At 53.7% G+C, this 14,562-nt stretch overlaps 1 protein-coding gene across 7 annotated transcripts in view; it reads left to right on the forward strand.

Annotated features, from left to right (window-relative positions):
• ARHGEF10 (Rho guanine nucleotide exchange factor 10) overlaps positions 1-14,562 on the forward strand; it is a 111,964-nt gene that overhangs the window by 67,790 nt on the left and 29,612 nt on the right. For all 7 annotated transcript variants that reach the window (XM_053216214.1, XM_053216212.1, XM_053216213.1 and 4 more), the window contains 6 exons: positions 2,160-2,330; positions 3,954-4,099; positions 8,224-8,396; positions 13,177-13,292; positions 13,678-13,805; positions 13,967-14,067. In XM_053216214.1, the coding sequence (XP_053072189.1) occupies positions 2,160-2,330; positions 3,954-4,099; positions 8,224-8,396; positions 13,177-13,292; positions 13,678-13,805; positions 13,967-14,067 (835 nt within the window). The remainder of the gene's footprint in view (positions 1-2,159; positions 2,331-3,953; positions 4,100-8,223; positions 8,397-13,176; positions 13,293-13,677; positions 13,806-13,966; positions 14,068-14,562) is intronic.

Here is a 14,562-nt window from a genome sequence, read left to right on the forward strand (position 1 = left end):
AGAGCAAAGACGGAAGCACTTGTAACCGGTGCGGTGTATGTTCGAGTGCTTGGGCAGACCGCGCTTAGTGACGTGCTGCTAAGTGATCGCCGGTCGCCCGCATTTCCGCGTGCGCTGAGGTACTGTCGGGTCATCACACCTCGCTCGTGAGTAGCGTTTCGTCCTTAGTTAATTAAAGTCGGACGTAGTCTGCAGTCTGGCTTTCCGGCTTTTGGTTAGCCGTTAATAAACGACGGCAAACCTTTGGCACAGGGCTTTACCAAAATCAATTTTTCCAGAAGGGTGAGAAGGCCGTGGGCAACAGAACAAAAGCATCTCAGGACAAGCTCTGAGCCTCGTACTGCTTGAGAGCAAGGACATGGTCCTGGGTGACGTTTCTCTGATTTTTGTCTAAGAGCAGTCCCCTTACAAAAGGCGCGTTGCTGTCCCCCCCCGCCCTTGTTTCCTGGGGCTGTGGTGTTCCTCCCCCACCCCTCCCCGTCTTACCTGGGCACCCAGGAGACTCACCCGTGATGTCTCCAGATGCGTGAGCAGGCTCCCTGGTGGCCCGCCCTCTGTCCCTCAGGGTTCACTCTGGGGGCGGCTCAGGGAGGGTCCGGGTTACTTAGGAAGACACACAGCAGGAGTTGGACAGGGTGAAGTTTGTGCACCTGAGAGGGCTGCGTGGGGGCGCCCGGAGACCCGGCTCCCAGGAGCTGGAGGACAGTGCCCTCCCTCCCTCCTGAACTGTCAGTGCGCGGGGAGGGACGGCCTGGGGACTGGTGTGCTTCCTTCCACTCCTGTGACCCGTCAGCACCCTGCCCTCCTTGTCTGTGTGCTGATCCCCGGCTCTCCTGGGCCCGGACCCCTGTGGCGCCAGGACCCCACAGCCTTCCCTGAACCTTCCCGGGTCTCCTGGGCCTGCGGGTTCCGACACGTGGTCCTCCTGGAATTCGTCTCGCTGTATCCCGCTCCTGTCTCCTGTCCTGCGTTGTCCCCAAATAAGTAACAGTCCGGAAAGAACGACGGACTCCCCTCTTCCCTCACATGGTTCTGTCCCGGCATCTGGCGGGTCCTCCCTGCTGCTTGTCCTGATGGCGCTCAGATAGCACGTAGATGCTGCCAGCAGGTGACGGTGGAGCCAGAACCCATCGTGAGACTGTCGACTTCCCTTGCCAGGATTTGATGTGACTCACGGGGGCGCAGATGTATCGCAGCTCAGCATACAGTGTTCGTTCAGACCAGAAGTATTTCATCATTTGTGCGGTGCTTTGTTTTTTCCCGATAAAGAATGAAAAGCAGGTTTAGAAGATGAGGGTGCCGTTGAGTTCAAGCCCGGGTTAAGCAGGTGTTAGCGTGGGGAGGCCGGGCGGAGGGCCAGGCTGGCCCGAGGGGGGCACGTCCGCACGCGTCTGCCTCCCTCGGCAGAGGTCAGCACGTCGTCTGTGGCAGCTGGAACGCGGTAGGGCCTGTGTGGAATCGAGGTGGTGACGTCAGGAGTGTCACTTAGATGTCGCTCTTGAGAGCCTCCCCTGTGTTTGACCCACGTGACGTCATTCTGTTGGTGACCACGTTGTCACTCCCTGCCGCACATCCTTCCTGCAGCCTGCTCGTCCCTTTGTGGCCCTGCAGGCGTAGACAGAGGTTTCTGGCAGGGGTGGGGCGCCCGGGGTGGGGCGAGGCCCTGCCATGTGCGGGGAAGCCGGGGCTGCGGCCCGAGGCGCCCCAGCAGCCGTGCCCACTTGGCGTTCGGGAGCGGACCTGTTGAAACACAGCAGCTGGAGCCGTGCGTGGGGCCGGGCTCCATTGGTCCGGCTCCGCCGGAGGGAAACGGTCTAGGCGTGACCTTGAACACCGCTGCCGGGCACGGGACGTTTCCGAGATGTGGCGTGCCTGTGATTATGGTGCCTGTTATTGGAAAACGCTGGCTTCCTCCATCAGCAAAGCCACTGAGTGAGTTTGTTTTTGCACAAGGAGCCGTTCTGGTGTTCAGCCAAACCGTGAGTCAGCTAGCTTACCATCCTGGCCGCCGTGCTCATTCTATTCCTCCCCACAAGTAGCCCGAGCGCTGCCGGCTTGTGCGCCACGCGGGTGTTGGCTGGACGCGTGCCTGTGCAGCCGTCTGCGCCTCCACACCAGCAAGCACGTGCCCCCTATTCACCGTGTTTCCTCTCCCCAAGGACATGCTGAAGAACACGTCCAAAGGGCACCCTGACCGGCTGCCCCTTCAGATGGCGCTGACGGAGCTGGAGACGTTGGCGGAGAAGCTCAACGAGAGGAAGAGGGACGCTGACCAGCGCTGTGAGATCAAGCACGTGGCCAAAGCCATAAACGAGCGATACCTGAACAAGGTTGCCCAAGGCGTCCCGGTCTGGGCTGGTGTTCGGTTTGCTTTGTACTAATGAGCCACCCATATGTCACCTGCTTGCTACTAATCTCGTGGACGCTTTGCAGTGACGCCGTGACCCAGAGACCTGGTCTGGAAGCCAGTGGGGAGCGTCAGGCGGGTTGTGGCACATTTTCTCGGGGAAGGGGCTCCCACTGTCATTAGACCTGCAGACGGGTCCGGGACCGCCATGGCGGTTCCCATCAGCTCTTGTAGCTGAATCTGTTGCCAGAATGCAGTATTTCCTTTTGGATGGTCATGATAAAATCAGGAAGTGTTGCTTATGTTCTCACCTGCACCCGTCTGTGCGTGTCCTAAGCTGTGTTCGTCATGGAAACGGGCCAAAATATGGCAGGAAAGCAGCTCCTGGGCAGAGCTCTGTTTCCTCTTTACGTTCACAAGTCCTTTTCCTGCAACACTAAGCTGGTTTTAGGTGGGCTTTTCCATAGCTGTGCATGGCTCTGGCCCCCGGAAGAAGTTATTGACAGGAGCTGTCAATAGATAGATAGATAGATAGATAGTTATCTATCATATGTATCATTGCTAATGTCACCTTTCGTTTTTGTCATTAGGGGTAATTTCTGAGCACAAAGTGACACTCAGTTTAACTACGAGAACTTTACTGTATTACGTTTTAAGGAATGGGTTTTCCTGATTTTCTAAGTGATTTGTATGGGAATTTCTATGAGCCAAAAATTGCATTAAATGACAGTTTGCGTGGTTCAGAGTCATGCCCGCTTGTGGTCACAGCGTTTGCAAACCCATGCGGCACAGAGTGAGCCCAGGCGGACGAGGAGGCAGAGCCTTGTCGCTCCCTACCGATTCCGTACCTGTGCGCACAGCCCCGTTACCCTGTGAGCACGTCAAGAATAGGTAGGCGGTGAGCTCGGCCGCTGCAGATTTACAATCCAGACATGCTACTGATCATCTGGGCTGAGGGTTCCAGATGTCCTTTTGGGCTGAATTGTTGGAAGAAGTCCGACTTCTGTGTGACTTACTTCAGTTTACTAATTAATACAAAGCATGTCTCCGAAGACCAAGGGTGTCGTGTTTGGCTCAGTGAAATAAAATGTGGGGAATCACAAGAAGCAAAGATGTTTCCATAATTGTTACCCTGGGAAGAGTAAGACCAAGTAGCATTGCGCTCGTAAGTACTCTCGGCTGCGCGGTGTTGTAAAGAACAGAGTGGTGGCCAGGTGTGGACGGCGGCATGTGAGGAATGGAGCAGGCACTCGGGCACGTCATCTAAGGAGAAGGGAATATGAGGAGCGCCAGGTGGAAACGAATGAGCCCTCCTTGCCGGAGACATTGTGTTTACGAGGACAGGGTTAGTCTCCTCTCGCTGTTCAGGATAACTGCAGACGCTGGCCATACAACTATTTAGCTTAAGAAAAAAGCCACTTTCTGAATTCTTAATAGCATACATATGAAGCATGCTTGCCTTGAAAGTGCATGGACTCTGTGAGGAAAAATCTGTAAACGTTGACACTCTATATGCCTATATGTTGCAAGACTTTTGCTCACCTGTTTTCTTCTTTTGATGAACTTGGTTGTGGGAACCGTGTCGAGCGTGACCTTGAATGTTCAGCTTCTCAGCAGTGGGAATCGGTACCTCGTGCGGTCTGACGATATGATCGAAACCGTGTACAACGACAGAGGGGAGATCATGAAAACCAAGGAGCGTCGGATCTTCATGCTGAGTGATGTGTTGGTGTGTGCCACGGTCAGCACACGGTGAGCATCCGCCGCGGCCACCGGGGTATCTTCACGCTCGCGTGCGGGGCGCGTCCCGGCTGAGTGGGTGACTCCGTGATCGCTCCCGTCCGTGCTACGCTGGTCTGTGTGCACGTCTTCGTCCCCTCTCCTGGGATTGCGGGGGGCCAGGTCCCAATCAAGCCGAGGGTTTGCGGAGAGTCGGGTCCCCAAGAAGCTGAGGGCTAAATGGGTGCAGTGTTGGGGTACCTGGGGGGCTCAGCTCGTTAAGCGTCCGACGTCAGCTCAGGTTATGGTCTCAGGGACAATGGGTTCAAGCCCCATGTCGGGCTCTGTGCTGACAGCTCACAGCCTGGAGCCTGCCTTGGATTCTGTCTCCTTCTCTCTCTCTCTGCCCCTCCCCTGCTCACACTGTCACTCCCTTAAAAAGCATGAATAAACACTTGAAAAATTAAAAAAATAATAAAGGGGTCCATTGTTAAGTTGCCAGGTCACTGCTGGAGGAGATTAGGGACGTTTGGTCTATTTCTCTTTAAACGTAAGGCCGACGTTGGAACCAGAAGCTACATTGAGTTTCTTTTATTTGCCTCCTAAATCATTCTGCAGTCTTGTTGTATCATTGCTCACTCAGATTTTTCTCCTTAGCTGCCTCTCTGTGAATACATTTTTGATGAGTGCATTTTACATGATTATATTGGAGGCATTTATGTTCACTGTGAAACCAAGGAAACGAGGGTATAGTGCTTCAGCATTTCCTACACTTAAATTTGTTTATCATTCGAACTGCTCCCCAGGGCACCTGGGGGCTCAGTCGGTTAACTATCCAACTTCGGCTCAGGTCATGATTTCACTGCTTGAGAGTTCGAGCCCTGTGTCGGGCTCTGCGGACAGCTCAGAGCCTGGAGCCTGCTTCAGATTCTGTGTGTGTGTCGCTCTCTCTCTGCCCCTCCCCTGCGCTCACTCACTCTCTCTTTCTCTGAAAAATAAATAAAGATTACAAAAAAATCTCCCCAACACCTAGAATATTGTAGCTGGTTGACGAAATCTGAGAAGTTACACGTAGAGGTGGATTGTAAGGGAACTGAGGTAAAATGGCATGTTTTGAATTGAATGCTCCGGGTGTTTTATAAAGTCACACACGCTGACATCCTGAGCCAGCTCGTCATGGCTTGAGAGGGATTGCTATTCACGCTCAGGAGCTTGGGAGATGGTTTCCAAACCACTGCCTGCTTGAAATCGCCCACCATGTGTGTTTACAGCGTGGAGACTGGCCAGGGAGACAGTGAGGCCTTCCCCTCCCAGCGGAAGCCAGGCATTAGGCCCTCCCCAGCACAGGCTGAGTGGGGCCCCAGCGGGCAGCCGGGTGGGAGAGTCTCTATGGGCTTACGCTGCACAGCCTGGGTTCCAGCCCTGTCCCAGCCCGGCCTTCTCAGGACATTGGGAACCACCCCATCTCACTGAGCCTCACACCCGTGCTCATATGGTGGGGAAGCCAGCCACCCCTGGGACCTCTGTGAGGGTCCAGCCCAGGACCATCGTCAGACTTTCAGCTCAGCGCCTGGCACGGTCCTGCCCAGTAGCCATCACCTCTGTTAGGGCTCCTCCTCGGCCACACTTGATCTGAGGCAGCTATGAGATAAGGCTGGAAAATCTACCAATTTTATTTTATATTATTATTTCTTTTAAAGTTTATTTATTTGAGAGAGACAGAGACAGTATGAGTGGGGGAGGGGCAGAGAGAGAAAGAGAGAGAGAGAGAGAGAGAGAGAGAGAGAGAGAGAATCCCAAGCAGGCTCCGTGCTGCCAGCACAGAGCTGATGTGGGGCTTGAACTCACGAAACCGTGAGATCGTGACCTGAGCCGAAACCAAGAGTCGGGGGCTTAACTGACCGAGCCGCCCAGGCGCCCCTGGGAAATCTACCGATTTTAAACGACCACCCCCTTTGGCAAGAATCCTGTTTGTTTGGTCCCTGTCAGTGGCTCAGCGTTTATCGTTCGATTTGCCGTGGCCACACTTTGACCTCTGGAAGCAGCCACGTTTGGCGTGGTCTGGTCCCTGCCTTCGTCCACGTGTAGAAAGGAGCAGCCAGTGGCGTCCGTGCATTGTGAGGTGTGTGCCGAGTCTGGACGCCCGGGGAGGCTTGCGGGGTGTGTCTCCCCAGCAAGACCTTTCTGCTCTTGGCTTCCCAGCCCGTGTGCTGCTTCCTGCAACACGGAAGTTAATGGCACGTGGTTAGCAGCATGGCTCCCAGGCTTAACTGCCCAGGAAGCGCCCCCACCCCCCATTGCCAGGTGAAGCCAGTGCCTTTTCCCCACACTGGCTCTGGGCGAGGCTGCCCCAGACGCCCCCTGCCTGCCCAGGAGGTGCCACCATGAAAGATGAGGTCACACAGTGAGATGACTTTGTAGACAGCTCAGCACAGAGCAGATGTGGGTGTTTCTTGCCCAACGTATTTGCTGTTTGCAAGCAACCTTTGTCTGAATGTAGTGGGAGGGCCACCCTCCCTGCACGTGGCATTATGCAGCGTCTCGTGGGCAGCCCAGGTGCATGATCCACCAAAGGAGCCGCGTCCATTTGGTTCTTTTGAAATTTGTATGTAATTTTAAAAATTTCAAGCCGAATAAGAAACGAATGAACCCTTAAAAATGGATGTGGCTGTGTTAGCTGCCAGGTCTATTTTTTAAAATAATGCCCGGGCTGTGGCATAGATCCCGAGTTTTGACACCTTTTTACAAAGTGAGTAAAGAGGAACAGTTCAGTTCCCACTGATGTGTTATCAGCGACTCTCCTGGAAGGTGGTGAAGGAGGACCCACTTTGCTCTGGCTGAGATGTTAAAATAGCCCCAGGAGACCCCCTGATAACCTCAGAACATCGAGATCCCAAACCTCTGCAGAAGCAAAGATTTTTGATTCAAATAGGATGGGTAGAAATTTGAGGTCAAGTTCACAAACCTCTTCATTTTTAAATATAAAGCACATCTAATTCATAGAACTCAGTCTTTCATTTCCTACCAGCGTCTGAACTCTGCCTTCTCCCCCTTCCCGTGTGGGCTACAAGCTGAAAAGCAAACCCTTTCATAGCAGAGAGGAGTCCAGGAGCTTTGGTCCCAGCTGACTCCTATCAGGTCAAGGATTTCAGTTTAAAGCATGCTGTCTGACATTTTGGTTATTCCCAAATACATTTTGATTGGAAAAAAAAAATCTCAAAGAAAGCAAACTGATTATCAGTAGGAGTAAGAACATTGATTGCTTCAGAGGGGTGGGGTTTTCCTGGTCACATGGAGGGCCTCAGGGTGCTGGCAGCCCTATAGCCTGGACTGGGGGGTGGTCACACAGGTGTCTGCTCTGGCATTTTCCCCCTACCTGAACCAGTATGCTTGGTATGTTTCTCTGCGTGCTTCATTTTATCATTAAAGAAGAAAATAGTCTCTGTAGGTCATGGGATTTTTTTGTGTGTAATTTCTACATAGTCAATAAGTAAAAAATATTTTTAATATTTGTTTACTTTTGAGAGAAAGAGACACACAGAGCACAAGCAGGGGAGGGGCAGAGAGAGGGGGAGACACAGAATCTGAAGACAGAGAATCAGCTCCAGGCTGAACCACAAGATCATGACCTGGGCCAAAGTCGGATGCTCAACTAACTGAGCCACCCAGCTGCCCCCAAAGTCAATAAGTATTATAAACATGGAGTATGATGACACAATTTAATCTTATTAAAATGCTTATACCACAACCAACAGTACGAGGAACTTTAAGGTTCATTCAAATGAAATGACCAGAGAATATCTCTGTGCACATAGGAGAGTTTCCCTGTTAACAGTATTTGCCAGAATCCACGAGCATCTTTGCTCAAAGAGTCATCAGGGGTCTTCCAGTTCATTCCCTCTAAGCTCTTGTGGGAAACTGAGAGCTTTCTGGGAGATCAGCATTCGTGTTCTCCCGTTTTCCTGGATTAGACAGTGAAAAATTCCTACCCTCTCATCTAAGGGGAGGCCTCATTATGGAACCAAGTGGTAACTGTTAGTAAGAAGGTCATGAGCAGGATGTTTCAATAGGTGTATGTTACTCTCCTGACTAAGGGATATAAAAAGTATCAAGACTTGCGCACGTAATTAATTAACCATGAAATAATGATGTTTCAGCACCTCGGACAGCAGCACGATGTCCACCAGCCAAAGGTATTTGTTAAAGTGGAGCGTTCCTCTCGGACACGTAGAAGTAATAGAGTACGGCAATAATGAAGGTGCTGGAGAAAACAGGTGTCCCCCGGTGTACCCACCTGAGAGCCTGGCGGTCGTTGCCAACGCTAAGCCAAGTAAGTGACACTTTTACTAACGTGCTTGTGCGTCGTGGGGCTGGCATCTGCACTGACCTAATAGACCCTGTTTCCGTGGCCTCAACATGAATCCAAGGACCCAGGTAGATGGTCAAGCCGTTGGATGATGTCGTCTTTGGCGCCTGTGTTTTATGTTGGCTGACAAGTGTAGACTGAACCCTCATCTTTGAGCTTGTCTCCACTGGTGTGCATCCTGTGGGTTTATGGGGAAGCCCCATCACATGGGTGCATTCAGTCTCCCCAGGTTTGATTTCTGTTCTGTTCTGCATTTCCCACATAAGCAGTTAGGGCTCTGGCTCCTGTCTCCTGAGTGTGCACTGAGTTGCCACACAGGACATCCTTGAGTGTGTGGATCTGGGTTGTAGGTTCAGCTCTGCATGGACCAGCCCGGGAAGGCCTTTCTCTCTTCCCCAGGCTCCTCGTGGAGGGGGTGCTGGCCTCTGCGCCTGATGGGGTGAGATGAGCCAAGGGTGTCCTGATAACTTTGGCAATGCTTCAACAGTTGTGTAATCTTTCTTACTAAATATTACTGTGGTCTTTGGACTGTGGATTTTGGACATAGCATAGTATTCATGACTTTCTCCTTCCCTCTCTCTCTTTTAATCCAAATAAAACCTGGCTGAGTTTCAGTCACTTGCTGGCCTCTGCCCGAGTTATGAATGGGAACTTTCAGTAAGCCTTTTTATGCATGGAATGAGCCTTTATATTAAACATTAATGCTTTTGAAGTATTTATTTTGAAAGAGAGAACATGAGCGGGGGAGGGGCAGAGAGAGGGAGACACAGAATCTGAAGCCGTCTCCAGGCTCCTGGGTGTCAGCACAGAGCCCAACGTGGGGCTCGAACCCACGAACTGTGAGATCATGACCTGAGCTGAAGTCGGACGCTCAATCAACTGAGCCACCCAGGCAACCTAGGGATTGTCGCGTCTGAAAGGAAGGGCTCTAAGGTCAGTGTGGAGCTGCGTGGACTTGGGGACCTGAGACGCTGCTTTGGGGCCTAGGGGTCCTTGTCCCATGTTTCATCCTATGTTCCTCTTGCTCTCGTGGCTTCTGTTACATGTGCGGTCAGACGCCGGGAGAACGAAGCATTGGGTCAGAGAAGGAAAACTGAATCACTGCTGGTTACTTGGTAAACTGTTTCTCAGAACAACAAAGAGCAGAATGAAGGTGGCTGGTGATGTTCAGGTGATACCAGCTTCTCCAGGAGAAAGAGTTAACGTGCTTGTCCGTCCATGGAGGAATCGCCCATCGTTAATAGACTGTGGCCATGGAAGGGTTTGATTGGGAATTTTCTGGACGCAGCTTTCCAGATGGAAAGGCCTCAAGGAAGCTCCAGGAAGCAGTGTTCGTGGCCCTGGAGTCCTGGGAAGGGCACTTGGCAGGGTCACTGCCCACCCTGATGTCCCGGTTTCCTGACACAGTCATTTAACGGTGTCAGTTCTGTGTTGGACGTGTTACTTGTTTCAGCGTTAACGTTTTTATCATGGTGTTCCTACGGTATGGCTCACCCACCTTACGTGGACAGTGGGCGTTACCTTGGCGGTGACCGGTGGACAGACACTGCCCAGAGCTGGGGGTCCGGTGGGCACCGAGACTACAGTTCAGGAGGTCCCCACACACGGACGGCTGTGGGACGTCTGTTTGCTGGGTTCCAGGTTTAGGGGTGCAGCTTTGCTGTGTGGCCGTCAGTCCCGTGGTTTCCCTGTCCACAGGGTGGATTGCAATTTTAGCTCTGGGCTCCGAAAAGACCGGTGTGGAGTAAATGTGTTTGGTGGTTTAAATGCCTTCCAGGTTAAAGATAATTTTTTTTTAACAAATTAAAACGTGTGGATTCCGTGTGCGTTAGAAGACCGAACTCAAGTCGGGCTTCTCCGGGGCAATTTCAGGCTTCCGGGCAGGGCGTCTGGGCTCCTGTGCTCCAGAGGCGCCGGCTAGGAATGTGGTCACTGGCGAGTTCTTCAGCAGGGGTCATCCCGCCCGGTCCAGACTCAGCAGGAACGAGGGACAGTCTGTTGTTGGGGCCAGAAAGTGACCCGGTCTGTGTAGCCAATCCATAGTATTGATCTCCTTCGCACCAGCCTGCGGCCAGCGAGCGGCTTAGTTTTCGTGCAGATAGAACCGTGCCCGTCCACGAGTCACGGTGCAGCAGGCCTGTACCCAGCGGCTCAGGGTTTTTATAGAACGGATTCAGATGCGCCCACACTGCTTGTGTTCCTTCTGATTCTCTTGATTTGTCATGCCTCGATTATTTCGAGCTGCGAAGTAGGAACGATTGTGCTCTGTGGATAGCCCCATGACTCTCCTGCTGTTGGAATGGCTGTGCTCTGAAAGCCAGCCCGGAAAATTCGGTGTGTTATTCAGTGCTGGAGATGAAGTGTGGGCGTCACTGCGTAGCAACCACTGTCGGGAGCTGCCGGCGTGGCCGCCGCGCGTGGGCCCCAGGAGCCGCACACACGCCTCGTCCCCAGAAGAGCCGCTGGGTTCGCCTCCCCGACCCGTGACGTTTCATTGGTGCTAACGTCTGCGCTGGGGGCTGGTGCCCCCGGGTGCGTGCCGGGTCCTCTGCGACTCCACGGCTTCGTTGCAGAAAACAGGCCTCTTGAAGGTATTTCGCAAAATTCCGTGCTTTGTTCCGGGGTGACTGAAAAGTTTTCACGGACACTGTGAGTCAGAGCTGGCGACCTCAGAGCCCCCGTTGCCGCCTCCACCCCAGCGGCGGGGTTACGTGCACAGGGCCGCAGCCTGTCTGGGAGTGCGTTCACAGGAGAATGAATTCACCTGTCGCCAGAGACAAGGTGTTTTCTTTCTTTCTTTTTTAATGTTCATTTATTTATTTTGAGAGAGACAGAGAGAGCTCACGTGCACCAGCAGGTGAGGGGCAGAGAGGGAGAGAGAGAATCCCGAGCAGGCTCCACGCTGTCAGCACAGAGCCTGACGCGGGGCTCGAACTCATGAACCGTGAGGTCGTGAGCTGAGCTGAGATCAGGAGTCAGAAGGTTACCCGACTCAGCCCCCAGGCGCCCCAGGGTTTTCCTCATGCAGGGTCCTTACAGCCTCCGTCCGTTCACCGGCACGTCTGGGGCACCCCCAGTTTTCAGGGAACTGTGCTAATGGGGGCCGGGGAGGGGATGGGGTCTTCACTGGAGGAGACCCACCATCGCCTCTTTGAACACGTCCCTAGGAGAAGCTCTTCAGACGTCTGGAGAAATGGGTGCAGGCTGAGCATGTTGTGGGGGAGTGCGTGCGACTGTGTAGGATTCCGTCCCGTCGCCGTCCCTGAAGATGAGTGTGAAAGTCACCGGCATGGCTGTACTTGTCCGTCCTCGGGGGCACACAGGGCGGGCCGGACCGGCACCTGCCCAGAGTGCGGCAGATTTTTGTGGGGCCCCGTGGCGGGCTCTGCACGGACAGCTCGGAACCTGCCTCAGATCTCTGTCCCCCCCACCGCCTCATGTGCTGGGCCACGCGCACCATGAAAACACAGGGCACCTTGTTCACAACTCTTAAGGATTCTGAGTCACGGTCAGTGGAGCCTGGAACCAACCAGGAGACCTGGTTTCTTCTGGGCCACGCCTGAAAAACCGTCCCCGTGGTCACATGGGTCAACTTTACATCCTGTTCTTCCCTAACAGTACGTTTGTAATTTAAGATAATTTTGGCTAACAACACACGTACTCAATTTCATTTACCGAGTGTCGATGCCCAACCCGGCACAGCCTCGTGCTGAGCTCTGAGGGCAGCTCTGACCACTGGCTCGCGGGCTGACGCCACGAAGCTGGTGCCGCGGAAACACGAACCCCGAGAGACACCTCTTGCTCACCCAGCGGAGCCTCCCCTTGTCCCTGGGTCGGAGCTCCTGCTCTGCCTGTTGCCGGTTACTGTCGAGGGGACACGAGGCGGTATACTTCCATGGACGTGGGAGAGAAGTGTGGCTACCACTGCACGTCCTTCGAAGTGTGGGGTGTGAGTGTGGTTCTGTGTGCGAATCCTGCCTGTGTGACCGTGGGGGGAAGTGACAGAATACTTGGAACTGCATCCTGTGACCTGCAGGCCGCCCTGAGTCCAGGGCAGCAGGGGGGCGGGCCCTGGAGGGACGCTGTCCCCCTCCCCCCTCCCCCCGGACACGAGAGTCCTGTCTGTGTTCCTGTTGTTCACATTAGAGACAGCGCACTGGGGAGCCCACTCTGGTGTCGGATGACCCTGGTTACGGGAAATTTGGTTTGGGTCCGGTGCCATGTGTAGACACCGCTTACCGCAATGACATCAACAAGGCTTAGAGAACACCCAGAGCGGTAAACCGTCCGTCAGAGCCAGAGCGTGAAATGCTCCGTGAAACAGCTCACTGGCTCGGGTCACAAAGTTGAGGTCATGAAAGACAGACGCCCAAGGAACGGGCCTAGACTGGAGGAGAGTTAAGGAGACCACAGCAGCTAAGTGCGCGTGGGACCGCGCACCGAGATGACGTGAGTGGGGAGGCTGCAGGTTACTTAGCAGTGCTGTGTCTGCGTGGCTCCGTGAGATCGCGGCGTCCCGGGACACAGGGCGAAGGGCGTACGCGGGGGACCTCTGTGCGTCTTTCTTATGTCTGAAATCGTTCCACAGTTAAAACTTAGAAAAGGAACAACCACCAAGTGCTTGGAAGTACCTACTTTTTAAAAACATTCTAAGTCGACCGGAATCTTAATTTTAGTGCTTTCTCCCCCCGCCAGCGTAGGTGCAGACGGCGCTTCAGGTGCGTGCTGCTTGCTTGTTTTGCAGACCAGGTGTACGTGGGGCCGGGACAGCTGTACCAGGATCTGCAGAACCTCCTACATGACCTGAACGTCATCGGTCAGATTTCTCAGCTGATCGGTAACCTCAAGGGGAACTATCAGGTAACGGTCGAAGCCGCGTGACTCGGAATTCTTTTGTCACTTGTGAGTCCTTGTCAGAGCGTGGCCGTGCCTCCGGGTCCCACCAGACGTGACGATTACGGTGGTTTTAAGAACCAGTCCGACTGCGTGTTTTCTCCCGTTTCGGGTGGGGCGGGACTATTTCAGGGTCGCCGTCCTCCGTCTGCACGTGGCCTTGAGTAGCAGTTCCCTCTCAGACATGTCTGAGCCAGACCGGCACGCGGCCCGAGCCCCGGGTTCGTGTTTGGAATCCAACAGAGCGTTACTGTCTCCTCTGAACTTTCCTGGTCCCGCCTTGCTGTCCTCCTTGCGCCGGCCCCACCTTTTCCACGCACGTAAAGCGTGCGCGTATGTGTTTCGTTGGCAGAACCTAAACCAGTCAGTAGCCCACGACTGGACGTCAGGTTTACAAAGGCTCATCTTGAAGAAAGAAGAGGAGATCAGGGCTGCGGACTGCTGCAGACTCCAGTTACAGCTTCCCGGGAAGCAGGACAAGTTAGTAGTGACCCTGCCAGGGGCCTCCCTGGCCGGCCGGGGAGCCCGCTCTGCCGTGACGCCAGCCTTCATGGGCTGGTGATGGCGCCTGGCAGGCAGGGTGCAGTGTCCCGGATGGGGCACACTGCGGGACACGAATGCCTTTCCTCTGTCCCTGGCAGGTCCGGGCGGCCCACGTTCTTCACGGCTGTGTTCAATACGTTCACGCCTGCCATCAAAGAGTCCTGGACCAACAACTTGAAGATGGCCAAGCTCGCCCTGGGTAAGACTGGGCTGATGGGAGCTAAGTGAGGGATGGTCGCGCGACCAGGCTGCGAACGCTGGTCCCCTGGTTTTCTCCGTGACGGTGAAATATGTGCCTAAGAGGATAAAACCAGGTTGAGAATGACCTCGACGATAGATTCATCCATTCACCTGAAAGAATGTATTTATTTATTTTTTTTAATGTTTATCTACTTTTGAGAGAGAGAGAGAGAGGCAGAGCACGAGCGGCGGAGAGGCAGAGAGAGAGACACAGAATCTGAACCGGGTTCCAGGCTCTGAGCTGTCAGCACAGAGCCTGACATGGGGCTCGAACTCACGAACAGAACCGTGAGATCATGACCTGAGTTGAAGTCAGGTGCTTAACCGACCGAGCCACACAGGTGTCCCTGAAAGAATGTTTTTAAACGGGAAAAATTGGCTCCAGGATGAGTGATTTTTTAAGACCTCTATGTTATAATTTAGGGATCCTAGAAAAAAGTAAGCCGCCCCTTTT

The sequence above is a fragment of the Acinonyx jubatus genome, chromosome B1 (assembly GCF_027475565.1).
Source record: "Acinonyx jubatus isolate Ajub_Pintada_27869175 chromosome B1, VMU_Ajub_asm_v1.0, whole genome shotgun sequence".
NCBI lineage: Eukaryota > Metazoa > Chordata > Mammalia > Carnivora > Felidae > Acinonyx > Acinonyx jubatus.